General features: G+C 40.2%; 1 protein-coding gene across 7 annotated transcripts in view; it reads left to right on the forward strand.

Moving 5' to 3' along the window:
- LOC134223259 (zinc finger protein jing homolog) overlaps positions 1-19,432 on the forward strand; it is a 443,857-nt gene extending 424,425 nt beyond the window's left edge. For all 7 annotated transcript variants that reach the window (XM_062702408.1, XM_062702407.1, XM_062702410.1 and 4 more), the window contains 3 exons: positions 7-148; positions 223-400; positions 18,048-19,432. In XM_062702408.1, coding sequence (XP_062558392.1) covers positions 7-148; positions 223-400; positions 18,048-18,519 — 792 coding nt within the window. In that variant the 3' untranslated portion in view covers positions 18,520-19,432. The remainder of the gene's footprint in view (positions 1-6; positions 149-222; positions 401-18,047) is intronic.
- Positions 19,433-27,392: the final 7,960 nt, after the last annotated feature.

Consider the following 27,392-nt stretch of genomic DNA (forward strand, 5'->3'; position numbering starts at 1 on the left):
TCACAGCTCGCACTGGAAAAGCACGTTAATCATCACTTCAACAATACGGACAACGCTAGTGGGGGTAAACGATCGTCGGATCCGCCACTGCCCAAGGTCCTTCGAAAGACTGGCAAAAAGCTACGGTACCGACGTCAACCGTGGTCAGGTGAGCATTGGACAGCTTGTTGCTTCTGAAGGGGCTTAATCAAATTATATTTGCCTTTTTCTATGTTCCAACAGCCCGACGGTTTGACTTCTTCGACATTGGAGTGATGGAAGGGCTGCAGCACAGACTGATTATGGCCGGTAGTGTGGCCAGCGCACGGCGAGGTACGGTGGCGTTCCGGGGACAGGCCGCTGGACGGCGTGTCACCGGTGCCGGAGCGGAGGTGTTCATCAAATGGTACCCGCGGGAAATGTGAGTAGATTTTCGTTGTTTTTAGAACCCGATCGATAGTACGATGCTGCACCGTCAGAATTTGGAAGCCAAAAATCGTACGTTTTATAATGAAATGAAACATCCAAAAGCAGAAATTATAATTCCTCATATTTCATTCTTTATTTAAGGGCATTTTCCAATTGTATATCATTGTAAGCTTACATGGTCTACACTACACCTTGGGAAATGCTCTATGGTTGATATAAACCAGTTATTTATTGCCGATTCTATTCAATTTATTTCGGTTACTTCTGTAATAATTTCTTTATTCAAACAGGAAATATAAACTCATTGCCTCCTGTTAAATAGAAGTAATTTTTTTTATACGCAATATCTTTCTAGCTCATTTTTGTTAAATATAAAAGGTTTTGGTTTATCATATATTTTTACAAGTTTTATGACACCACTGATACACAAAAAAAACACAAACGCAATACAAATACCATTTGATCATTTGCATAGATTTGACTGAAATGAACGTGAGGAAAAGAAAATAATTTGAAAATTGTATAATAAATAATCGATCGAGCTAGACAAGTAAGTATCTAGCTACTTTTAGTGTTGCTTCATAATCGAATGATATCCTCTCTCACCATTAGAAACTCCTGGAATTGTCCAATATTTTCATGATACGTAATGATAATTGCGAAAGAATTTTTTAATCCGTTCACATTTTCTACTTTACAATTTCTCTAAAATATTCAGATTCGAAAGATTATTATGCCTCTGCAACATGGAAGTCGAAATTCAACCTTCAAGTGCAATTGAATTCATATCATTTTTACGGATTTTTTAAAAGAAATATTGTGCTATTGAACAACACTGTGAACAACCCGACTTGAACACGTTTCCCATATTTCGAGATGACTTTTTTCTCTTAGTTTAGATCTGATGTGGATTGGCGTTCATCAGAGTTTTCATATGACCTATCCGATTAAAAATAAGACACGTGTCCAATCGTTATCCAACATCAGCTTCATTCAATTCAAATGCAGGTTACCAATAAATATAACAAATATTGAAAGCACCAAACATTAGGTTGACGAAATTATAACGTCGAAAACGATCAATTTCTATTACCGATTTTTCAAGATATGTGGCGAATTAGCACAAGAAATCCAAGAATCTTACAAAATCTTACTCATGGATTGGAGCAAATGTCTGACTAATCAGAAGATATCGAAAACTGCACAACATTATAATACCTGCGGAAAGCTCCAACAGAGAATAATTTGGGCATAATCACAGCCGATTTTAATGAAAAGAAATTGAAACATCACGGAGTTGATTTCGAAAAAAGAGCATTCAGTTAACAGTATCGTCAGTTTTGTTGGTAATTTTGCTTCACTGATAATTTGCCACAATAAAATAATTTGCAATTGAATATATAGCCTCATGAAAAAAGGGTTTTGATTTCAAAATAATTTAGAACGACAAACTAGCTTTCCTGTATTTCTTAATCGTGCGAAAAGATGCGCAAGACCATGCGGAAGGTGCCTAGGTTTGATTCCCAATTCGGTATTCTATATTTTCGGGTTGGAAATAGGTCTAAAGGTATAATCGTGTTAGCCTCATGAACTACTCAAAATTGAGTCGAATTCGATTCATTTTCATTGCTACTCAAATCAGATTTCTTGCGATAACACGATTCGTTGAATATCACTAGGATTCATTCGTTTTAAAAATCGTTGTAACTAAATTTTCAAATGGCATTGAGATGTTTTTCCAACCGATTTTTTTAGCTTTTCGCCAATCTATTAGCTATCTCTTTTAGTTTCTGGACAGAAGGGGAAGGTGGGGAGACTTGATCCCCGGGAGACTTGATCACCCCGTGTTTTATCGAGAACTAAAGTAGTTTTGTTCTAGCGTATTTTTTAGTATAAATCCTTTAGACAAATAACCTTTATGTGGTGAAATATTTTTTGGATTGACAACCTTATTTATTCTGCAGGGCGATTTGTATGTTTTGACCTTCCTAAAGATTTTTTTATTGGTCACGCAAAATTAGAACAACTTTTCATAACAATGACCAAATGCTTTCGTTTTTTTCACAGCATAAGGGCGAAGCCAGAGTAAACGCGACGTGCGATGCGACGCGACGCGATAGTGCAATTTGACAGCCTGTTGATTATGATTGTTATTCTTTTACGTGAGTCGCGTCGCTCGTCGCGTTTACTCTGGCGGATACCTAAAGCCTTAAATATGCTCAATGATGTGTACTAATGAAAATGTCAACTTCCATCAAAGTTTTAGGATATTTGGATTTGAAGTTATTGCCTCAATATGGGGACACTTGATCCTCCATTAGTCACCCGTACAAAAATTTGGCGAAAAAATTCAAAAAAACATAAATTTGTTCTCAGGTTTCTTATTTTTTTTGTAGATTTGACAGATTTAATGAAGGGTTGGCAGGAACAATTATTTATTGCATAGATATCATAGAAAGGGGATCAAGTCTCCCCAAATTTTGAAATTTCATGTGCTGTCGAATCCAATAACAAAAATCGTTCATGTATACGCACAGCGATTCGAAAATTCCGCGTTTTTTTTAATATTTAAAAAATCTGAGGGAACTTTTCTAATTTTATCAAAGCAAGTTCTTGGACAGGGATCAATTTCCCCCGAATATTGAAAGAGTCGATTTTTGACAGCACTAAAAAAAAGATTGTGTATCAATAACAACAATAACTGTCATACATCAGTAAAGTTAAATACTATATTTATTTTTGGCTGTGATACATCGGAAATCAGAAAAGGGGATCAAGTCTTCCCAGTCTCCCCAACAGAATATTTGTGTCCTCTTCTTCCAGTAGAAATACCGAAGAATTTTTGTTGAAATCAAATTTTTGAAGAGAATGGTTGGAAGCCATTTTTCCAAGGGCCGAAAGTTGTTATTTGGTCAAACAAATGATTAGGCCGGAACCCATATGAACGGAAGTCATTTGGTCGAAATGGACACTGATCATTTTTTCCGAAAACGTCGTCTGGGTAAATAGGTCATTTGGCAGAAAATGCTGTTTGGCCGAAATGGTCGTTTGGCAGAATAGGTCATTTGGCCGAAAGTGATGCTTCGACAAATAGGTCATTTGACTGAAAGGGCCATCTAGTCGAACGGGGCTCTCTTTAGCCGTGTGGTAAGATGCACGGCTACAAAAGCAAGACCATGCTGAGGGTGGCTGGGTTCGATTCCCGGTGCCAGTCTAGACAATTTTCAGATTGGAAATTGTCTCGACTTCTGTGCATAAAAGTATCATCATGTCCTCGTGATATACGAATGCAGAAATGGTAACTTGCCTTAGAAACCTCGCAGTTAATAACTGTGGAAGTGCTTAGTGAACACTAAGCTGCGAGGCGACAATGTCCCAGTGGGGATGTAAGTCCAATAAAGAACAAGAAAAAGAAGGTCATCTGGTCGAACGGATCGACATTTTTGGCCATATATCCGTTCAGCAAATTACATTTTCTGCCGTATGACCCGTTCGGCCGAATGGTTCTTTCTACCAAACCACCAGTTCGGCCAAATAACAATTCCAGCCTAACGGAATTTTCGGCTAAATGGTCTGTTAGGGCAAAGGGGTCATACACCAATTACGTGAGCACTGTAATTAGTAAATTAGTTTAAGATCATCATTGGGGTCATATAGACCTGTAGATGTTTTCAATAAAGAAGAATATCAGTAAGCACACTTATGGGGGGAGGTGGGTTCGGCCATTTTCTTACGCTCCATATAAATAAAAATTGATTTGTATGGGAAAAACCTTACATGGGGGGGAAGGGGTTGAAAAACCCAGAAAAATTTCTTACGTAATTAGTTACGGCCCCAAACAAGTTTTTCGGCCAAATGACCAGTTTGGTCATATCCCCCTTTTGGCCGCATGTCGCTTTCGGCCAAATCATTTTCGACCTAATATTTCGATTAAATGAAATTCGGTTAGATGACTTTCGGCATGTTGCGTTATTCAGCCAAGTGGCTCTAGAACAAATGGCTTTTTGCCAAATGACATTCACCAATCTACGGGAAGAATCATTTGGCCGAAAGTCTTTAGCCGAAAAGCATTATGTCATTTTGCTGAACAAACCATTAGACAGAAACCCAGTTGACCGAAAATGGCCATTGGTCGAAAGTGACATACAGTCAAACCGTTTTCTATCTAATAACTTTATCGGCCAAACGGTCGCTACGGCCAAACAGAATTCGGCTAACTAACTTTCGGCTTAAAGCTAGCACGCTGCTGAAAGGTACTGGAGACGGAATGGTTCCGCTACTTAACAATACGGAGCAGAAAAGTAGAGAAAATTTCATAACGCTAATAACGCCTGCTATGTATAGTAAATGGAGCAGTCACTTATCCTTGCGAAAAACGTACCGTACCGTACGGAAAAGTGACATTTCTCCCATACTAAATCAGCTGTCAAATTTACTTTGGTAATTTGATCAAATTTTCCGTAAACCCATTCCATATCAGCAGCGTACTAGGCTTTAACGTGTTGCTCGGCCAAATGGCTGAGTGAAATTTAAGAAAATCATGTAGAAGATTTTTTTGGAGGTTTCAAGACGGGCTTCTTCTTCTTCTTCTTATTGGCATTACATCCCCACACTGGGGCAGAGCCGCCTCGCAGCTTAGTGTTCATTAAGCACTTCCACAGTTATTAACTGCGAGGTTTCTAAGCCAGGTTACCATTTTTGCATTTGTATATCATGAGGCTAGCACGATGATACTTTTATGCCCAGCGAAGTCGAGACAATTTCCAATCCGAAAATTGCCTAGACCGGCACCGGGAATCGAACCCAGCCACCCTCAGCATAGTCATGCTTTGTAGCCGCACGTCTTACCGCACGGCCAAGGAGGGCCCAAGACGGGCTAGGTATGCCTTATACGCAGGATGTCGTGGGCTATCCCAGGTCCGTTCCATTCTCCTACTTTGTATCTTTCTTTATATTTCTCATGTTCTAGCAATCGTTTGAACTGGAAATGGATTCCATACCGTTTCCATTTATATCCTATACCTTCAACTTGACTATTCTAGCAGAAACTGAGAAAGGGATTACTGGGTAATTTCCATGCAATTCCTAAAGAAAGCTAAGATTTTTTTCGGGAAATCTGAAGCGCCTAAGTCTTTTAAGAATTCTCTTGGAAATTCTTTAGGAATGTAAGAACATTCCAATTCATACCCAAACCCAATCCAAATCCAATTTAAACCAAATCCAATCCAATCCAATTCCAATAAAAATCCAATTCAATCCAAATCCAATTCTAGTCGTATCCAAATCCAATTCAAATCCAATCCAAATCAAATAAAAATCAACCAAAATTCAATCCAATCTAATTCCAATCAAATCTAATCCAGATCCAATTCAAATCAAACACTCAACCCATCTTTTAGTTTCGCGTATCACCATCAATCTGAACTTCAGCATATTGATGTTGACCTTCGAACAAACGTCGCAATGACATATATCTTAAATTCCGCAAAATCCGAGATAGTATACCCAAATCAGAGACATGTAAACTTGTACTGTTAGCCAATAACTCCAAACGTCCAAACTAATCTTACGCATAATAAATTTGAAGTTCCGAATAGCTTTGTGAAATCCGGCAACCTTATTAATTTTACAAAGTCAAAGATATGTGATCCTACACGTAATCCAGCTATGGCTATTAAGTCAGTACTTTCCGAACTATTTTGAACAATGCAGCATAGAATATTTTTCCATTTCTCTCAGATTTCGTTATATCATAGCGCAACTTGAAGTCTCATGTACACTAACGCCGCGAAGTGGCTACATGAAATCTAAATTTGGTTTAACCAAAATCAATGCTCGCAAGACTTTGAGATTTTCTAGACTGTAAACCATTTTCCGTTGGTATTCCATACGCACTTGTAGTTTCACAAACAGCAATACATTTTATAGTTTTCTAAACCACAAACCATTTTCCACCTGTCTTCCAGACCACAACCCCGACGGTCTTTCAGGAACGAAATTGTGACAGCGACTCTCCGTGGATGCATGTGCATGCCACGGAGATCTGACGAGGAGAGGCAGAGTCATGGCTAGCTGCTCTCCGATTGACACGCTGGAGTGTAAAATTTATAAACACACGCTGAAGGCATTTTACTCAAATCCCACAGTATTCAAAACATACAAAATTATTAAGAGTCTGCCAATATCTGGATCAAATTTCAAAGAAATTTTCGGAAGATTTTCCAAAGGAATCACTAAAGGAGTGTCCATACACACTTATTATTGGTTCTCTTGTTCTATTTTTTTTTGCAGTTTTGCACCGTAAACCGTAAAAATTACCGAGAAAATCAGTGTTTTCATTGGAAATTACTGACTTCCTGTGATTGTTTTCATAAATTACAGTCTACAGTAATTTTTAGTACTGAGTTTTCGGTAATGCTTGATGTCTACGGCATTGCACCAAAAGTCAGTAAAAATGATCACTGAGTTTTCGATATACACAATGGTTTACTGAGTTTTCATCAAATAAGAATGACAACTTGAATCAAATCACTTTTAGCGCGGTGTAAAGTCACGACGGCATCGAGACTCATATTTTATCCCACGCTACTGGAGACGACTGGAGCAAATTGACGCGCTTTTGGCTTATCATCCGCTCATCATTGTTTGCCACGTTTGCCGAAAAAGCCGGAATAGTGAGGTGCTTGTGGATTTTACTAGAATAGCACACTGTGAAATTGTCTCGAAGAACTTTTTAGAAGAAGTTTTTCGTAATTCCAGGACTCCAGATTGGGGCAGAACCTAATACCAATTTAACGCAACATCAATTGCTTATTAACAAAAATTAAAAGTGCCGGGGCTAACATATTTTTAAACATAGCATACAAAAGCATTTCTCTATAAAATATGTATACGTAAAATCTGTGGATAGTAGAATCTATTTAACACTATCTATAGTAAGAAGTGAAGTTGAAGTGAATTTTTTTGAAAATTATAAAAAAATCAATTGAATGCAAATGATGTTTGATGCCTTGGTTAGGAAGACACAATCATTTAGTTGCATTGCATTGCCCAATTCGCAGACGTAAAAAAGTTTCATATATTCTTACTTTCGAAACTTTTTTTTTATAATTTCGAATCAAAATATTGAAAATAGTTTTCACTGGAAAACTCAGCATACGAAAAGGCAAATACATAAGGCAACAGTTTACCGAAGAACTCAGTAATAACGATTACTGGCTTGATCGGTATTTTTAGACAATTCAGGAGCATTTTGTATTACCGAGTTTTCAATAGTTAAACTAAATAATTACTGATTTTAGTCAGCTGTTCAAAAACTCAGTAAAATTTTACCGAGTTCGGTAATCGAAATTCACTGTGTATGAATTATTAGCGTAATTTTCTAAATTATTCCTGAGGGAATTTCCAAGATGACTCTCGAAAGAATTCCTGGAGGAATTACTAAAAGATATTTAGGAGGAATTTTCGAAAGGATTTAGGAATTCCCGCAGGAGAACATCTAAAAAAAATCTAAAGGAATTTGTGAAAAACTTTTCCTTAAGGAATTTTCGATGGAATTCTGAATGGATTTTCCTAGGAATTTCCAATGAAATTTCTACAGATGTTCTCGAACGAATTCTTAGAAGTATTTCCAAAGAATTCATGAATACAAGGAAGGAAGGACTAACGTAATTAAAGAAATCCGAAGAATTTTCCGAATGTATTTCCAGTAGAAGTATAATGGGGCCATCCAGAAACCACGTGGTCATATTTTTGAAGATTTTCAACCCCCCCTCCCCCCATGTGGCTTATCGTGGTCATTTGGCAGACACCCCCATCGCCCCCCTATGAACACGTGGTTTTTTCTCAAGTGCAAAAATTAAAAAAACAAAACCTTATGTAACTAAAACATATGGTTAAACCGATAAATTTTGAAGATGGACAATTTCAACTGATTCAAAATCAAACTAAACCCAACATGTAAATTATAAATTTTCATGCATTCGAACATTTTGATGATGTTATCATGTTGTAATGTGAATTTTCGAGAAAAAATTGTAATGGTTTAGAAATTTTCCAAAATACTTCCCTATATAATTTTTTTTTAAATTTGTTTATCAGTGAAGTTCATCACTGAATATCCCTATAGATTCCTAAGAGTATTTGGGACCTTCCGTAGCTCTGGAGGTACTGGAAATTCTTAATATATTTAACCTCAGTGAAGCATCTGAACTGAACTCTTACAACAAAAAGTTTATAAGAGAATCACAAAGTTAATATGTAATCTAAGAGATGCAAATAAAACCTCCTACTGTTGTTTCTTTTGAGTATCATTCCTGTAGAAATTCCAGTTTTGCTTTCAGAATCATCAAATTAGTTTACATTCCAATATTAACAGGTATTAACAGGTTTCAGTATAAATTAGAAAAAAAATCCAGCTTACTTTTTTTACAGAATCTCTAAAGATTTTTTTTTTTTCAAAACCCTGGGCAACTTTAATGAATCTTCAAAGGAAATTCTTCTAAATTTCCAATGGAATTTTTTTTTCGTTTTCCAAAAGAAATTCTTAGACATTTTCAGCAGTTTTTTTTAATTTCCAAAACAAATTATTCGGAATATGCCAAAATATTTCCTATGGAAATTCCTAAGATTTTCCAGAAGAAAATCGAAAAAAGTTCATCTGAAACACCAATAACGAATTTCCCGAGGAAATTCCGATGTTTTTACAAGTGAAAATAACGGAAAAATTTTACTTTTGAATGAATTCCTTTAAAAATTAAATCAAAATTTTAAAGATTTTGATGTGAAAATTCCTTAAAATTTGTAAATCATTTCCTGTGCATCTTTGCGTGGTAAAGATTTAAATCAATGTTTAGCTGAACCTACAAAGAAATCAAAATGACTTCCCGAAGAAGAATGAATTCCCGATGAAATTTTGGAAGAATTTATGGTACAAATTAAAAAAACAAGAATCTCGAGAATTCTAAAGATTTATTTTTTGAAAATCCAAAGAATTTTTTGAAGATAATCCATAGACTCTTCCGTGGAAATTCTAAAAAATAATTAGAAAGTTTTAAAAAATGTGATAGAATTCACAAAGAGCGTAAAAAGTATTTCGAAAAATTTTCATTTCAAAATTCCAAATTTGAAAAAAAATCCAAGAACAAAAATCAACGGAAATATCAAAGTGTTTCATGTGGCATTGGCTGTTTAATATTTTTTGGAAATTCAGAAGAGATTTTATTGAAAAATTTAGAAGTCTTCTTCTTCTATGGCTCCATATTCCAACTGGAAGTTGGTCTGCTTTTCAACTTAGTATATTCTATTAGCATTTCCTTAGTTATAAATTGAGAGCTTTTATATGCCAGCCATTGCACGATTATATATCTTGTGTAGCTAGTACGATGGATACACTATACCTAGGATGTCGAGAATGTTTCCCACCCGAACACATCCTAGACAGGAACGAGAATCGAACTCGTCATCTCCGGGTTGGCAACCCTACGCCTTTGCTCGCAAAGCTAACTGGAGATTGAACATTTTGAAGTGCACTCCTTAAAATGTTCGAAAAACTTCTTTTGGAAATAAAGAAGAATTTCTGGTGAAGATTCGAAAGAACTTGTCGTAGAAAAATTCATTAGAATGTAAAAAAAATATATGAAAATTTGAACTTTTTTTTTCACCGAAAATTATATGTATTTCCCACGGGACTGTTTTGAATTTTCAGACAAAGTTTACATGGAATTTTTTTCGGAGTTTTAAGGAATTTTTTTCGCAATTTACACTGGAGATGTTTTTTTATTTTTTTCATTAACAATTTGTAGCAAACTTTCCAAGCAATTTTTTTCAGAGAGAATTGTTCAAAAATCATTCTGAATGCCAGCACTTTATCAGGATTATATGAAGTAATTTAAAAGTTTTTACAGGAAATTTCTTTACTGGATTTTCCTGAATATCCACAAGAAATTCTTTTGAAGTTTTTTCTTTTGATTATTGTAAAAACATGAATATTTTTCAAATTTGTAGCTACAGTCCGCTGATGCAAAAGTGTCGGCGGTGTGATGCCAAAAACCATCTGCGGCGGTGGCGTGGCGCGGCGGAATTTGTTTTCCCATTTTTCCTTTCCAAATTTTTGTTGTGGAAATTGAGACTGAATCGCAACCTGTTTTTTCGTTTATTTTTTATGGAAAAAGGATCTAAGGCTAAGATGGTCAAATAGCGCAGATATGCATCGGCGTTACGACCGACGCTGCGTTACCGGTTTTCTCGATGCACACCTGCGTCTTTTTAACGCTGAGTTGAAAAAGACGCTACGTGGGCATCGGCCCTAAGATGCGCTTTGCGTTTAATGATTAAATCATTAAATTTTAATGATTTGTATTTTTTACACCGCTATTTCACCGTTATTCACCAAAAATTTTCGTGTAAAAAAACCACGTGGTTCGAGAACAAAACCCCCCCTCCCCTATGTGGCTTATCGTGGTCATTTTCCAAACCCCCCTCCCCCCATATATGACCACGTGGTTTCTGGACGGCCCCTAAGTACTAGAACGTTAGTGGCGCTGCAACCATTAAAATTATTCTACTTCAATAAACTTAACTAGGCCTATGTTGTCCATCATGTTATAGTGTATGATTCGATACATCAACAACATCGGTTTGACACTTATTATTACCGGTTTTTGGCAGTTTTATACTTTTGCATCAACTGTATTTCCCAACGAATTTCTAAAGGAATTTCTTTTGAACATTTCCGAGGAATTCTCTAAAGGAACTCGTCAAAGGAATCGTCAAATGATTTTCTGAAGAAATATTCGTACGAAATTCTGAAGGAATTCCCAAAGAAAGTCCCAAACAAATTTTCGGAACAATTTTTTAAGAAGTTTACTAAAGTTCCCTAAAGAAATTGTGGAAGTGCGTAATGAGCACTAATCTGCGAGGCGACAAAGTCCCAGTGTGAGATGTAATGCTGTAACCACCGATTTTTTTTTTTTTGAAAAACGTGTTTTGCAATATTTACTTATTTGAATTTAATATTTTGCTGCAAAAATCTATATATCTCGGGTACTTATTCAAAACGACGTATGTGATTTTGTAAACAAAAATTCAAACGTCAATTTGTACAAACTGATGGCACTACCACGCAAACCAACACCACCAACAAGTAGCCGAAGGCTTCCCCTAGCTGTCTGTGGTGATGGTTTGCGTGGGAGTACTATCAGATTGGACAAATCGACGTTTGAATCTTTGTTTCTTCTTCTTCTTATTGGCATTACATCTCCACACTGAGAAAGAGCCGCCTCGCAGCTTAGTGTTCATAAGCCCTTCCACAGTTATTAACTGCGAGGTTTCTAAGCCAAGTTACCATTTTTGCATTCGTATATCATGAGGCTAACCTTATGATACTTTTATGCCCAGGGAAATCGAGACAATTTCCAATTGAACCCACCCACCCTCAGCATGGTCTTGCTTTGTAGCCGCGCGTCTTACCGCACGGCTAAGGAGGTCCCCATCCCCATCGATTTTGAATCTTTGTTTACAAAATCGTATACGTCCTTTTGAATAAGTACCCGAGATATGTGTGTTTGTTTTTACCTGAAAATTAAGGTAAAGCACATAGAAAAATCAGGGAATTTCGTTTCTACAGATGAGTAGACACCCTGGTATATGTTTTTTGCTTGCAGTTCGTATCTATCTACATGAGGTCTTCTAAGACCTTCAAATTGTCCAGGAGTTTGATTCAGATGTTATACTGAATCAACCACGGCCACCATTATGTCTTCAGTAAATATATCAGCCCAGTATATGTCTTTCTCTTGCGCTCCGTTGCCAGATATATGAAATCTTCTAAGATCTCCTAATTGTCCTGAAATTTGAATAAAATGGTCTTCGGAATCAACCACGGCTTCTATTATGTCCCCAGTAACGATATCAGGTCAATTAAAACATCTCATACGTCTAAATATAAACCACAAGTAAATTACATTTATTTTATTGCTTTTATTTTCCTTCGGCCTATTTCCTCCCGAAGACAACCACCTACCCCAGGAAGACGACTTCACCCAAACCCTACATAGCGTCCCCATCAACACATGGGCCGGGACCTACACGGCTTCACTGCCTATCCAAAGGAAGGCGTGACCAGACATGTTTCCGTTTCGTCTTAGAAAATGCCAACGGCGCCGACTGGGATTGAACCCAGGCCCGCTAAGGTGGGACACAGTCACGCTTACCACGCTTACCAACCACCGGCACCGTCATAAGTAAACAACATATTCTTAGAAAACCGTTGCTGGAGGCATAGTGGATGTCGTGGTTGATTCGGTAGACTATTTGATTCAAACTTATAGAAAACATGGAAATCTAATAACATCTGATTTGCCTGGACATGGACTTTAGTAGAACACTTATACTTGGAGGACATAATTGGGCTGATACCGTGGCTGGGAATATTAGCCGTGCTTACCACGGTAGACCATTTTATTCAAATTCCTGGACAATTTGAACAACTTGTTACAGCACCTCGCATGACTGGATTTAAGACACAAGTAAATGACTCACATTTTTGGATGACATAATTGGGTTGATATCGTGGTTGGGGACATCATGGAAGCCGTGGTTAATTTGTTAGACCATTTTAATCATACTCCAGGACAATTCGGAGATCCTGGAACATTATTATTATTATTATTACTATTTTCTCAGACTAAGGCCTTTATGCAGTGGACAAAAGCCTTCTCCATTGAGCTCGGTCCATGACTGCATGTCGCCAACCACGCAGGCTGTGGAGGATCCGCAAATCGTCTTCCATCTGATCGATCCACCTTGCTCGCGGTGCACCTTACCTTCTTGCACCCGTCAGATCGCTGTCAAGAACCATTTTCACCGGATTACTGTCCGACATTCTGGCTACGTGCCCGACCCACCGCAGTCGTCAGATTTTCGTGGTGGTTATCCCAACAGCTGTTGCAACTCGTGGATCATTCGCCTCCTCCGCGTACCGTCCGCTATCTGCACCCCACCATAGATGGTACGCAGCTCTTTTCTTTCGAAAACTCCAAGTGCGCGTGGGCCTCCACGAGCACCGTCCAGGGCTCGCGTCTGTAGAGAACTACCGGTCTTATAGGCGTTTTGTAGATAGTCAGTTTGGTACGGCGGCGAACTCTATTCAATCGGAGCGCTTTGCGGAGTTCAAAGTACGTACGATTTCCTGCCATGATGCATCTCCGAATTTCTCTGCTGGTATCGTTATCGGAGGTCACCATTGAGCCCAAGTACTCAAATTCTTCAACTACCTCGATTTCGTCACCACCGATACAAACTCGTGGTGGGTCGTGGGTGGCTTACATTGTCATCTCTTGAGCCTCTTCCTATCATGTACTTCGTCTTCGACGTGTTGATGACTAGTCCAACCCGTTTAGCTTCGCTTTTCAGTCTGATGTAGGCTTTCTCCATCCTTTCAAAGTTACGTGCCATAATATCAATGTGGACAGCGAAACCAAGCGATGTTGTATAGCAGGCACGAAAGACCATCACCTTGCCGTACCCCTCTGCGCGTTTCGAAGGAACTCGAGAATGCCCCTGGAGCTCGAACTACGCACATTACCCGGTCCATCGTCGCCGTGTTCAACCGTGTCAGTTTATCCGGAAATCCGTGTTCGTGCATTAGGTGCCATAGCTGGTCCAGATCGATTGTATCGTATGCGGCTTTGAAGTCGGAAAATAGATTATGTGTGGGCACGTTGCGTTGTATTCACGGCATTTCTGCAATACCTGACGTACGGCGATCACTTGGTCCGCGGTAGAGCGTTCGTCCATAAATCCCGCCTGGCACTGCCCCACGAATTTTCTTGCAATTTGTGCTGGTCGGCGGCATAACATTTGGGAGAGTGCCTTGTAGGCGGCGTTAAGCAATGGCTAGATTGTCAATCAGGAACAAAACATCAATTGGTCCTTTATCACTGACTACCAGATGGAGCGTAGGTGAAATATTGAAGAGGGTGCGTATCAAAATGACAACTCAAAATTATATATGCGAATATTGATTTTTCGAATCCTATAAAAACAGGATGCTGAGAATGGAAAGATTACTCTTTTCGTTCGTGGTCCTGGACCGGTTAGCAGACCGAGGTTAGTTTGGATTTACCTCGTTGGTGAAGCACAAGTCGATTGAAGCATGGACTCTTGACCGTCTCAACCGAGTGGAAGAATCCGGGTTCAGAATCTTTTGGGGAAGAGTCGTTTGGCCGAATACCGTTCGGCTGAAGGTCACTAGGCCGAAAATTGTTTGGCCGGACAGACCATTCGGCCGAAGGTCATTTGGCCGAAAGAGTCATAAAGCCAAATAGGTCAATTGGCCGAATAGGCTGAATAGGACATTTGGCCGAATAGGATATTTTATTTATTTATTATTTATTTTTTTTTTGTCAACCGTCGTAGACTAGTACATATAAATATACATATTTTTTTCATTTCTTAATGCTAATATACATAAATTGTGAAGTATTTGCCATATATTTATAATAAAAATTAACTAGAGATTAAATAGTACAGATAAAATGTTATATCTTTTGTCTTATGTGTAGCGATTTCGAATTCTATTAAAATATGTTTTAAGATTCTGCCGAGACATTGTAAAGTCGATGGCTTCGCAGTGTTGATTGTAAATGTTCATTATTCTATTCAAAGGTCCAAATTTGGCATAATTTGTTCGATGATAGTTTGTTATAAATAAGGTACGATTACGAAGTTGCCTTGAAGGAATATAAAAGTTTAATTTTGATAAGATTTCAGGTGAATCAACACGTTGCGAAACGATATCATTTACGAAGGAGACCATTGCTATTTCACGCCGCTCTTTCAAAGTCTGTATGTCAATAAGTATGCAGCGTGCTTTGTATGATGGGAGTGGAAATGATGTCCAGCCTAATTTACGAAGAGCAAATAGTAAAAATTGCTTTTGTACAGATTCTAATCTCTCTTCGTGCGTGATTGAGAAAGGAGACCATACAATACTGCAATATTCCATTATTGATCTAACATAAGTTACATAAAGTGTTTTAATTAACTTGGAAAAAAAAGTGTTTTATTTGTATATGGGTCATGAAAGTTATAGCAGAAACGCTTTATGAACCCTAGCATGTTATTTCCCCTGTGAATGATTGTGTTGTAGTGGTATACGAAAAAAAAGTTAAGAGTCTAAGATTACTCCTAAGTCCCTTATTCTTTCACATTTTTCCACATTCTGATTTCCTAATGCGATTGAAATGTTTGGTATTGTTCTTTTTCTGCTAAATGATATTAAGTTGCATTTCTTTACATTCAGTTCTAATAGACAGACACTACTCACTTCTCATTTTCACAGTGAGAAGTGATAAATGAGGAGTGAGAAGTGAGACATCTCATTTCCACTTAACATTTCTCACTTTTTACAGGACGTCTCACTTTTCACACCTCATTTCTCACTTTTCAAATGACCCATACGGCCAAATGTCCTGCTCAGCCAAATGACATGTTCTGTCAAATGACCTATTCAGCCAAATGATCTGTTTGGCAAAATAACCTATTTGCCCAAATGTCCTATTCAGCCTAATGTCCTATTCGGCCAAATGACCTATTCGGCTAAATGACATATATGCTGCCAAATGACCTATTCGGCCAAAAGGCTTTCGGCTGAATGGGTTTCGGCCAAACGACACTTCTCCTAAGGGTGGCCAATGAACCATCTCTGGCTTTGGTTAGGCAATACGCCAAGACAGTTTAGTTCGTTCACCGGCGTAATTTCCTAGAGGAGCTTGAGGGCACTATTCGCTGTTGGATGGAGCAGATAAATGCCAGTCGCTTATTGTGCGGTTGTAACGGTGAAAGGATTGTAATCACTCGACGGGAGACGGAGTGTCCGAAAGGTTCACCTCATTTGTCGCTGGTACTCGAATCTTGGAAGGGTCCTGGTGGAAGCCTTCTTCCTTATTTCGAGAAACTCCACCCGCTTTGGACAGCCTTTCATAGTAGCCCAACGTTGCTTGCCGCAATTGACGCATTCAGGATCAGCCACCTCCATCTTTTCACACTGGTCGGTAGCGTACGAGTCGCCGCACCTGCTACAGGGCCTCTTCATGCGGAAATTCCGGTTGCCATGCATACAATTGGAGCAGTTTTTGCACTGCGAGACGTCGCGGTGCACTGGCATGTAACGATCGAAGTCTACGACGAAGGAGTTGATTACCTAGGATGTAAACATTTTACCATCGGTTAACGTGACTGTTTCGATAAGTTGATTCTGCTTCTTTTTTCAAGACGATTTACCCTCTTGATTCTTGCTCCTGTTAAGCGGAAAAAGCCTTATACACATCTAGTTGTATTGTTTCTTTTAATTTCTGTGTGTTTTAACCTTTAGTCTGTGCTCTGGGTTCAATATGACCCCAGGCCACTTTGAGTGGCTGCCATTTTTTTAGTTTTCAACCGATTCTCCTAATTTTTGGTAGTTTGGTAAAACTCTCCGAGATCTGTCTCCTAGGTGCAAATTGAAAAATCTTGAAAATATGCACTACAGTGTACTTTTTTCAAAAAACTTACATTGTCTGTGCTCTGGGGTCAAATTGACCCTAAATTAAAATCGCTATAACTTTTTTAATGTTTGGCCAATTTTGGATTTTTGGGGCTGTTTCGAAAGATAATTTAATCATCTTTCAGGTCGTTACCATAGATTGACTATAGGTGGGCGGGTACATCGCGGGGCGGGCGGGGTTTTCGTAAAAAAGGGTACAAAAACGGTGATTTTTCATGCTTATTTTACTTATATTTGAAAATCCTACCCATTTTGAACTGCACCTTTTCAAAAAGGTTATCTAGGAAGGCGTGTGTTTTGACATGAGGCGTTGATTAATTTAGAGCTTGGTCGCTAGGTGGCGGTATATTCGAATTCATTAATTTAGACTACTCCAGTAATTCCGATATATGGAATTTTCCTCATTGTAAATATTCTTATCACACAAATTTGAAACTTTGTAAAGATGACATCTTTAACAAGTTCGTCTGGTGGGAATGGACTGTCATGTGACGGAATAAATTATTAGGAAATTTACAAATAGGCGGCGCTAGCGTACTTGCAATATTCTTGCATATATGAAATATTGCTTTAGCTTGGGATCCCTCATACCTACACCCAAGTTGTACACCCTTTTCAAAAAAGGTGCAGTTCAAAATGGATAGGATTTTCGGATTTAAGTAAAATAATCATGAAAAATCACTGTTTTTGTACCCTTGTTCACTAAAACCCCTCCCCGTGATGTACCCGCCCACATATAGTCAATCTTTGGTAACGACCTGAAAGATGATTAAATTATCTTTCGAAACAGCCCTTAAAATCCAAAATTGGCCAAACATTAAAAAAGTTATAGCAGTTTCAATTTGGGGTCAATTTGACCCCAGAGCACAGACAACGTAAGTTTTTTTTTAGCACAGACAGAAGGTTAAACAAAACAAAATACAATCTTGCATAAGAATTTAATGAAGTCGGATTTGGATAACTGATCGGTTTTAATGCAAATTTCGGTTGAAGAAAACGTGACACAAATATGTTAAAGCTGAACTTTCAAAATCAATTCATTTTCAATTTCCTCTTGACTGAACTAATCTGTTTCCATTTATTCCACATGCAGCATCTCCGACGACTGGATCCCGGAATCGGAAGCCACCCTAACGAAAGAGATCTCAATCTACGAACTGAACCCAGACCAACGGTTTGAGCTGGAGGCCCAGCTCAAAACCAACCGGAAGGCGAACGCGGAGTTGCTTTCCAGTCTCCATGAACTGAACCAGAAACTGCATGCGGACGGCTCGATGCCCCGCAGCCGAAGTAGCTTCAGTAGCAGCAGCAGCAGTAGCTCATCCAGTGGATGCAGCAGTGCCAGCAGCAGCCTCATCAGTACCCCCATCCCGTTCAACTCCCGGACGGAACCGAAAAAGCTTCGAAAACCCCCCAAGGAGTCCTACCAACTGCCGTCGTCATCGTCGTCCGGTACGACGTCTTCCCTTTCCTCGGTGCTATCGTCATCCGCGTCGTCCCTACTCTCGAACGAAAACAGCAGCAGCAGCAGCAGTAGTAGTAGCAGCGCTTCGTCTACATCCTGACCGAAACCGGGAGCGCCAGCCGTTGGAGGGGCACGCGGCCCCTCGTCGCTGGCGATGGCGATCCTCGCGCAAAGACGGACCCGCAAGGCACTCAGCTGCCTCCGTCGGCGTACAACAACAGCAACAGCAACAAAAATGCAACAGCTTGGACCACCGCCCAAATTGGTCAAGCATTAGGTATTAAGGCAAGCAAGGTACGCACGGCCCGGTATCTTGAAATTGTAAATAGAACGTAACGAAGTGGTTTCGGCTTGAGTTGCGAGAGGCGTGATGGAAGCAACAGCCCCAACAGCCCGACTATTGTGTAGCGAAGTGACCGAGCAACGTAAACTGCCACCGCCGCCGCCGCCATCAATGATTTCGATCCTTCCGTTTTTTTACTGGAGTAAGAGGAGATCTTTTTAGTGCTTAGTTTACGACGCAAACGTTCGTGTGATTTGTTTAGGTAAATATTTTTTTATACATGTAATGGAAGTCCTAGCGCGCGTGGATGGAAACAATATTTAAATATTTAGTTGTAACAGGAAGGCACCCACCCGACGGTATAGAGGGTGTGGAACTTCTGTTAGTGCTAACTCCCTAGATGGCGCATTTTTTAAGTAAGTCAATCGGTTTTTAGATAAATTTTTGCTTTCTCGGATTCGTTAAGCAAGATATAATAACGGTGAGATGTGTAATGAATTATGGGAGAATGCGGAATCGAGTGCGAGCGTAAATTAGTTGATCTCAATGAGTATAAATTTATTTAAAATCGTAAGTTTGAAGTTCTAGCGAAGTGAGTTGAGTCGGCATCAAAAACAAACGGATAACATAGTGTAATTTAGAAATTTTATTTTACTTCGAGTGATTTTATGTTTTAAAAGCGAAATGTTTACTTTAGCCAGATGATGAATATAGGGTTTCAATAATGAAAGTTTTTTTTTGTCTTGCGAAGATTATCCATTTCAAAAGGGAATGCATTCGGACTTTTGGTGCAGGTCTCTTTTCCGAATTTTTCAGCGCTACACGAATCAACCATATAAGTTTCGCCGTTAAACCATGTTTCAGCATTATATTCCATAACTTATTTTGTTCCAGTAAATCGTACACTGTTTTGAGTTCAATAAATAGATAATGTGTCTGCAAATTGTACTCACTGAATTTATCGAGAATTTATCTAAGGGTAAACATTTGATCCGTCGTTGATCATAATTCTCGAAGTTTCAGCGTGGTTTTCGCTGTCGGACGACTCTTCAAGAGGTCTCAGTCAGTTGAACGAGATGCACGAGACATGATTTTGTTCGCCTCATTATGGAGAGTTAGTGAGGCCATTCAACCGGCTAGCAGGCAATTCCACTACCTCTCATATTTTAACATAATATGCCGTGTTTGACAATTTCAGTTGGGAGCCGATCAAACTTTCCACGTTTGACGTTTGGGACGTGGACGTAGGCAACACTCCCGAACACCCGAAAATGCCTCTTCGGTGGACTTTTCCAGAACCACAACTCGAACGGCGTTTTGTCAACAGACCGTGACGGCAGATGATTTTGAATGTAGCCTGCAGCCATGACCCCTTACATATTAGTCAGACTTACATATTAGTCTCCACCGTCGGATCTAATATAATGCATAGTGCTCTCCCAAACTTTGTTTTCACATATGTCACGAACCTTTTAAAACACTTGGGCGCTCCAGATTTCTGTTTTAGGAGACAGACTACAGCGTAGCGATACATTTTATCGGAAAGCACAAGTCTGTGTGCACCCAGTCCCAATATGGCTTGATCTATTACTGATTATCTTGAGAAAATGAATGCGAAGCAGACTTGGATAATTCCAACGTCCCCGTCTTCCCACAACTGCAGCAACTTTTTTCTCATCCGCCTGAAGCTTCATCGCTTTTTCTCCAGATTCATATGAACAATCCAACCGACTAAAAGGCCCATTAACGAGATTCTTGCTGCTAAATTCGATGACCTGATCTGCGTCCGGACGGCATTCCATCGCCACCTCAAATATACATTGTATAATTTTGGAAGGCTGCGATAGATCATCGAACTTTCAATGCAGATTCCGGCTTCTGGCCGGGATGTCATTGTCCCAGCGTTTCTAATTAAATTTCGCTGGTTCGCAAAAACACCACAAATTGTCCCCAACGTCTTTAGTTCTGCTGTTGTCCATGCGGTGGCGGACCGTTCACCACAACTTGTCACGTTTCAGCAACATTAAATGGAATTTTTTCATGCGCAGTTGCCAGCTAGGGTTGGTTGGTTGATGAGTCTCGGAAATGGCACAATGGGTAATTGTTTACCACCAATGTGCCATTTTACCCCGTAGAGGAGTCTGCCGGCTATATGACACTAGAAGTTTTTGACAGCAGAAAGAGCGGATGAAAGAGAAGAGAAAAATAACTTAACGCTTGGCTACGCTAGATTTGAAGAGCAAACATAGCATTCACCTTATGAGTTGTTGCTGATGCAAGTGTGGGCCCGTACTCAGGCTTGCCATAAACTTCTCGCCGAGTGGAAAATGAGCAAGAGTATGATTTTTTTGAGGAGCAGATATTAGCATCAAAACTCACCACCACGAGCATCATCAAATCTAAGCTTTTGCGTCGCACAATAAGAGCGTCCGTCCATCGTGGTGCGTCGCCCACTCTCATTCACACTCAAAACAGCCTTTACGATTTTTATGACATACAAAGCGTCACTCCGGAGGCTCTTCCACCCGACGCCACACTCGCATGTGTTTTTGCTTACCTCCTTCTCACTCTGTTTTTCAATTACGCTTCCACTCGTTCGTGATGATACGAACGAAGCATTATTTAACTCTAGCGTGTTTGAGAAGTTTTGTCAAGCTGCGTCAAAGCCTGTCGCCCCATGCAATCTGAATTTCACAATCCGGTGATGACATTTCTGGCGAACCGATTTTGAACCAGTCTACTTGAATATAATTGTGAGACGGAATCAACTGGAGCTCCACAGGTGTTGCAGGTTGCCAGCCAAAATAAAAAAAACGTCTGGTTTGTTACAATCATCAACGAACTTGATCAGAAATCCTGAGTTTAATTTTCGGTCCCCTTCATCTCCGGCCCAATCTGCATCGACGAAACATTTCAGGTCTTCTCGGAATAGCAGATGGAGGCATAAGTCCTTTGTTGTTTTGATGTACTTCAGTATATCAAAATGTAACTTCGCTTACAATTTTCTTCCTTCATGTACAGACAGGGGTCAGACGAAGACGAGAGGAATTCCATTTTCTTGCAGATGTCGCTTCCAGGCACTGCTTCAGCTCGTTGATGCTGCGTTTCAAACGGCAAACTTTTTTGTTAGTTTTGAATCCTGGTTTTGTTCGCATGTACACTTCTTCTTGAAGATCGGCGTACCGGTAGTCCAAGTGTTGCTCCAGCATGTCGTCTCGACTAGCGATGGTCAGCAGCGTGCTAAGGTTGGTTTGCCGCACGACAGGCGCAAACACCTCGTCGTAGTTCGTACCAAACTATTAAATGGAAGCTAGTGCGACCAACATGGCCTTGCACCGCAACGTGTTTCCGATTTCGTCCTGCTTCTTCTTGTATGTCCACTTTCATCCAACGGTTTTTACTTCAGCCACAGAATAGCACGTCACTCCGGTTACTTCTCGGTAACGATCAGGTAGGATTCCCTGCGTGATTCTCACTGATCTTCGTTGTTCAATCAGTGGTTCAAACGTTCGGCTTTGTCATCACTGTCAGTGAACTATTTATCTGTCCCATAGACAGCCGTATCGTTCCCGTCACCTTCGTCGCCTTCATTTGGATCGCGACCGATGACCTCGCTCGCTGATATATTGACTACTAGTCGACCCGGCAGACGTTGTCCTGCATAGTAGGCGAAAATGCGCGTTGTGAACTGCCCATGCGAAGATTCCATACAAATCTGTACTCACGATTTACTCAACTTGACTAATCATTTTTGCATGAGGAAATATCATAGAAACCCGTTGGAAACTAAAACGAACGTAACTGCTGAAAGAATGATGAAAATCCAGCCAGCCGTTTTCGTGTTATGCGGATACGAACACAGACCATTTCATTTTTATTATATGGCTATAAAGAAAGAAGATGTTGGGCTTCAGTGTCAATTAAAACTCGGCCGTAGGAGACTGAATGTTTTTGGCGGGTTCTTCTGGTTAGCCCCCGACAAATTTTGCATCCCGCCTGATGTACGGCAATCGCGTTGACCTGTCCAGAAATCGATACGCCTTGTGCTCTTGGGAGTATTCAAGGAAAATCAGCCGTCGGATGGAGCTGCACCCATGCATGGGATCCAAACACTTGGATGTGGCTAACACCCGGCTTCCGGTAGTGCTACAACTCGTACGGAGTGACTTTAGCAGATCTTGATGATTTAATGTGTTGCAGGTACAAAGCATTTCATCATCAAGATGCTTCCGCTCAGTAGCACTGCTTCAGTCCAGCGTCGAATAGTAGGCGCCTACTCATCGTCGCACCGCCACCCCTTTTTGCTGCGGACTGTAGGCCGCCGTGAATTGTGCCTTGATGTCTTCTCGTCGGTAAAACGAACGAAGTCACTCACTGGTGTACTCTCCTCCTTGATCGGTCCGCACCACTTTTGTTTTACGGCTCCACGAACTCAATGATCTTGTCCAGCACTTCTGACATCTCCTTCAGCAAGTACAGCACGCAGAACCTCGAAAAATCGCCATAATGGCTAGGATGGTACTTCCATGTCCGTGTGCACGAGATCCAGGGGCGTCTTCGATCGGGATTTCCACTCCTTGGGGAAAAGCGTACGGGCGCTTTCACACCAGCAACAAAATTTGCAGGCATTGGTTCACATCGCATTGAAGCATCCGCTCAATCCGTCGGTTCCGCTTTTCCATTTCGACAATGGCATTGGGATCACGGTGTCCAAACTTGCGATGCCACTCGTGCTTTCAGACCTTCGCTCTCATGCAATTCCAGGAAGATATTTCGGCTCGCAACGGTATGGCTTATCGCGTCCGAGTCCACGACCCAAAGCTTTGTACCGCCATCAGTTTTGCTTCCGCAGGCCAACATCAGACATGCAAACGACAAGGTGCTCTCCTGTTTCGATGTAGTCTTCCCCGGTTTACCTGCCTTCACTTCCTTCTTGTTGTGACGTTGATACTAGTGGCACTCCTTCTGAATGTGTCCCACTTTCTTCCCTGGTCCAACTTTCATCACGGAATCCCATCCGGATTCTTCGCTGCATCATCCAGTAGTTTTCGCTTAACAAGCTCCAGGGTGAGTTCGTCATCCGAACGGCTTTCGAGAGCGGTAGTCAGGGCGTCGAACGAGTTTAGCAGGCTTCTCAGGATCATCGCGACCATGAGATTTTTCTCCAGTCGTTGTCCAGCATTCGCAACTATTCCCAAGATGTCTTCCCCCATTTTCTTTCCTTCCGAGAAACGCTTGTCGCAGATTCGCTTCAGCAACGAGACCTTCGACGTATGACAGACCCTCTTGGCGGTGATTTTGAAGCATCGTCGATGCTACCTTCACGGTTTTTGACGTCCGAATCAACGCGTGTTGATTGTCCTCGATTAACAACCCGATGGTCGTCCTGGCCTTGGCGTCTCCATCTCCATCTCCACCTGGTATCACATAGCGCCACTACTCTTCCCGAACCAGCACAAATTCAACCTTGAAGCGCCGGCTTGAGTAATTGGCGCTATTCAGCGTTTGCATCGACTTCCGTCCATTTTGCTTGGCCAGAAAATTCGGCTTCTTGATTCACCTTTTGGAAAATTATCCGCGCAGGCCTTTCTTCTTCTTCTGCTTACTTTGTGCTCTAAACGAGTTGGTTGATGTAGGCTTGATTCAATGACTATGAACTAATGTTTTGTTTTACTCAACATTTGAACATGATTGCTTTGATTGACATTATATATTAATGGGTGGTTTGTTGGAGAGCGGGCCATTTGACATAAAGTCGTTTAGCACAACGCCATTTGGGATAAGGTCATTAGGCATAAAGATCATTTGGCATAACGGTCATCCCTAGTAACATTTTGGTTTTATACTGGTTTTATCACACTCTTGTAGAGTAAATTATGGTCTTCAAGATCGTTATAAAACTTAAAGTGGGATTTGGCATAACGGACATTTGGCATAATTAAGAACAGCGACTAACGTGAGGTGCTAAAAAACCGAAATGGTGAATGTTACACAGCTCGATAATCATATTTAAAAGACATAATCCAATGAAGCAATGATAAATGTTATATCACCATTGGAAATAAAGGATCCATCGGGATGCAGTGATACCTTCTTTAATAGTAGATGATTGCTTGGATTTAGGCAAAGGTAGATGTGATCCCTTCTTTAAAAATAAGCTCTTGCCCGGATTAGGGGAATGGTGGATGCAATCTTGTTTTTAAGAGGGTGATTGCTCGAATTAAGGCAATGGTGGATGTGATCTTTGCTTTAGAAAAGGCGTCTGTCCGGCATTAGGCGATGGTGGATATGACCATCCAGTTTTCCGCGAGCGGTAATGGCCGCCAGCTTGCCTGCGGGTTAGTCTCTGATTTGACATTTCTGGAGGTCAACTGCACCCACCACTCCGAGCATTCTGACCAATGTGGCATAAAAGAAGGTGCTGATTAAGTGAATTCAAGCCTTTTAATATACCACATTGATCAAAATGCTCGAACGGTGGGTGCAGTTGACCTCCAGAAATGTCAAATCAGAGACTAACCCGCAGACAAGGTGGCGGCCATTACCGCTCGCGGAAAACTGGATTTCTTTAAAAATAGGCGCTCGCCCGGATTAAGGCAAATGTTGATGGGATCCCTTAATTAAAACTAGGCGCTTACTCGGATTAAGCCAAGTGTGGATGTGATTACTTTTTGCCCGAATTAAGGCAATGGTGGATGTGATACCTTCTTTAAAAGTAGGCGTTTACCTGGATTAAAGCAATGGTGGATGTGATACCTTTTCAAAAAGTAGGCGTTTGCCCACAATAAGGCGATGGTGAATTTGATCCCTTTTTTAATAAAGGTGATTTCTTTTGTGGAAATAAAAGTTTGTCCAAAATACGGCAATGGTAGATGTGATGCGTCCTTTGGATGCAGGCGTTTTCCTGAATAAGGTAGTGAATTTAATCCCGGGCGTTGGCCCGGGTTAAGGCAATGGTGCAAGTAATTCCTTCTTTGAAAGTAGGCATTTACACGGATTGAGACAATCTTGGATTTAATCCATTCTTCGAAAGTAGCTGTTTGTCCGGAATCAAGCAAGGGGAATCAAGATTCTCTTTTTGGATGTGGGCGATCGATCTACTCTAAACATGTGAAAAAAATACACCAAATAACCCTTTACCTTTAACAGTTCCAAATTATACCGAAAGTCCGTTATGCCAAATGACCCACTTTTTTGTTGCAGTTCAAAATTATGCCAAATGTCAGTTATGCCAAATGGCCTTTATGCCAAATGACCTTATTTGAAATGGCGTTATGCCAAATGACCCAGACCCACTCTGTTGCACGTGACATGGATCAACGTAATTCCTTCTGAATCTTCTTCCACATATAAAGCAATACATGTAGACGAAGAATCAGAAGGAATAAATTTTGGATGTTACGCCCTTTTCAAATGTTGGTCAAGGTATAACAACAGGAACACCATTGACGTTTCGTCGTATTTTATGTCCCTCCCGAGCTAAGTCTTATATCATAATGAAAGTCGATTGAAAATATATTTTGATGTTGACATAAAATTATTTGTTTTCGAATTCTAATTTTCTAGATGTCTAAATTGTATGATATGACATCCAAATGATAACTTAATTAGTAATTATTTTGTTATAGAAAACCAACATCATGTTATCAATTAGCTCTCATCGACAGCAGAAATAGTTCTCGATTTTCTGCTATATATTTTGATATTTTAACCGTTAAAACGACCAAAAGGATAACAACCTGTGTAATCAAAATCGACGATATCACAACAGCAAAATAAGTTATCGATTTGCTCCCAAGCTTTGCTCGGGCTTCGCTTGGCTTCAGTCGTTTCTTGGATGAAAAATAGCTGCAATAGCCATTTAAACCAACACTGACTAGAAAAACGCATTCCGCTGACATACCGCCGTAGCACGGTGACTTCGCTGCAATTTGTCTACAACGGATTGACTTTTCCTTCCTATTGAACCACGAGTACGTACGACAATTCGTTCAAGGGTCAGTTTGCTCTCGCTCATTTTAAAAAGTAGCCGCATCCTTCTATCCGAATCCTTCCGTGACTTGAGTCCACATACAAAGATAAGACATTTGATCTGATCTTAGTTCAACTCATGGAGATCGTAATTTACGCACGTCTTGCTTTCTTTTTCTTTGCGATATCGTCGATGGAACGTACACTGAGAAAATTCTTCATATTGAATATGTGTCGCAAACATCATTTTTTGCAATTTGGGGTTCAAATATATTCAATATGAATCCACACATAAATTTAATAACTAAATATTAGAGACCAGAGTCTATTATATATAGAGTTGCTCAAGCCTGTGCAATTCAACATCGCACATATGAATCACCCATCATATTTACATTGGTTGCACTCCCGACTCACCTCGTGCTGAAGGTGGGATTGACTGACTGCGACTGTATATCTTGCATGCGATGGCTGCTACGATCTGTCATGTAACTGAGGAACAGAAATATATTAGACTTGTTCATGTTTATAAACCTGCCTAACCTGGTGACGCGCAACACTTTACATCTATTTGTTTGTGGTTTTAGGCTGGTCAACTTCATCATAATGATTTATTGGACATGTTCAATATTTGCAATATACATCGCAGAAGACATCTATTCAAGAACAGTTTCGTCGGAAGTTTCCCCCGGGACTAAATCCTAATATCTCTGGAAACT

Source organism: Armigeres subalbatus, chromosome 3, assembly GCF_024139115.2.
Source record: "Armigeres subalbatus isolate Guangzhou_Male chromosome 3, GZ_Asu_2, whole genome shotgun sequence".
Taxonomy (NCBI): domain Eukaryota; kingdom Metazoa; phylum Arthropoda; class Insecta; order Diptera; family Culicidae; genus Armigeres; species Armigeres subalbatus.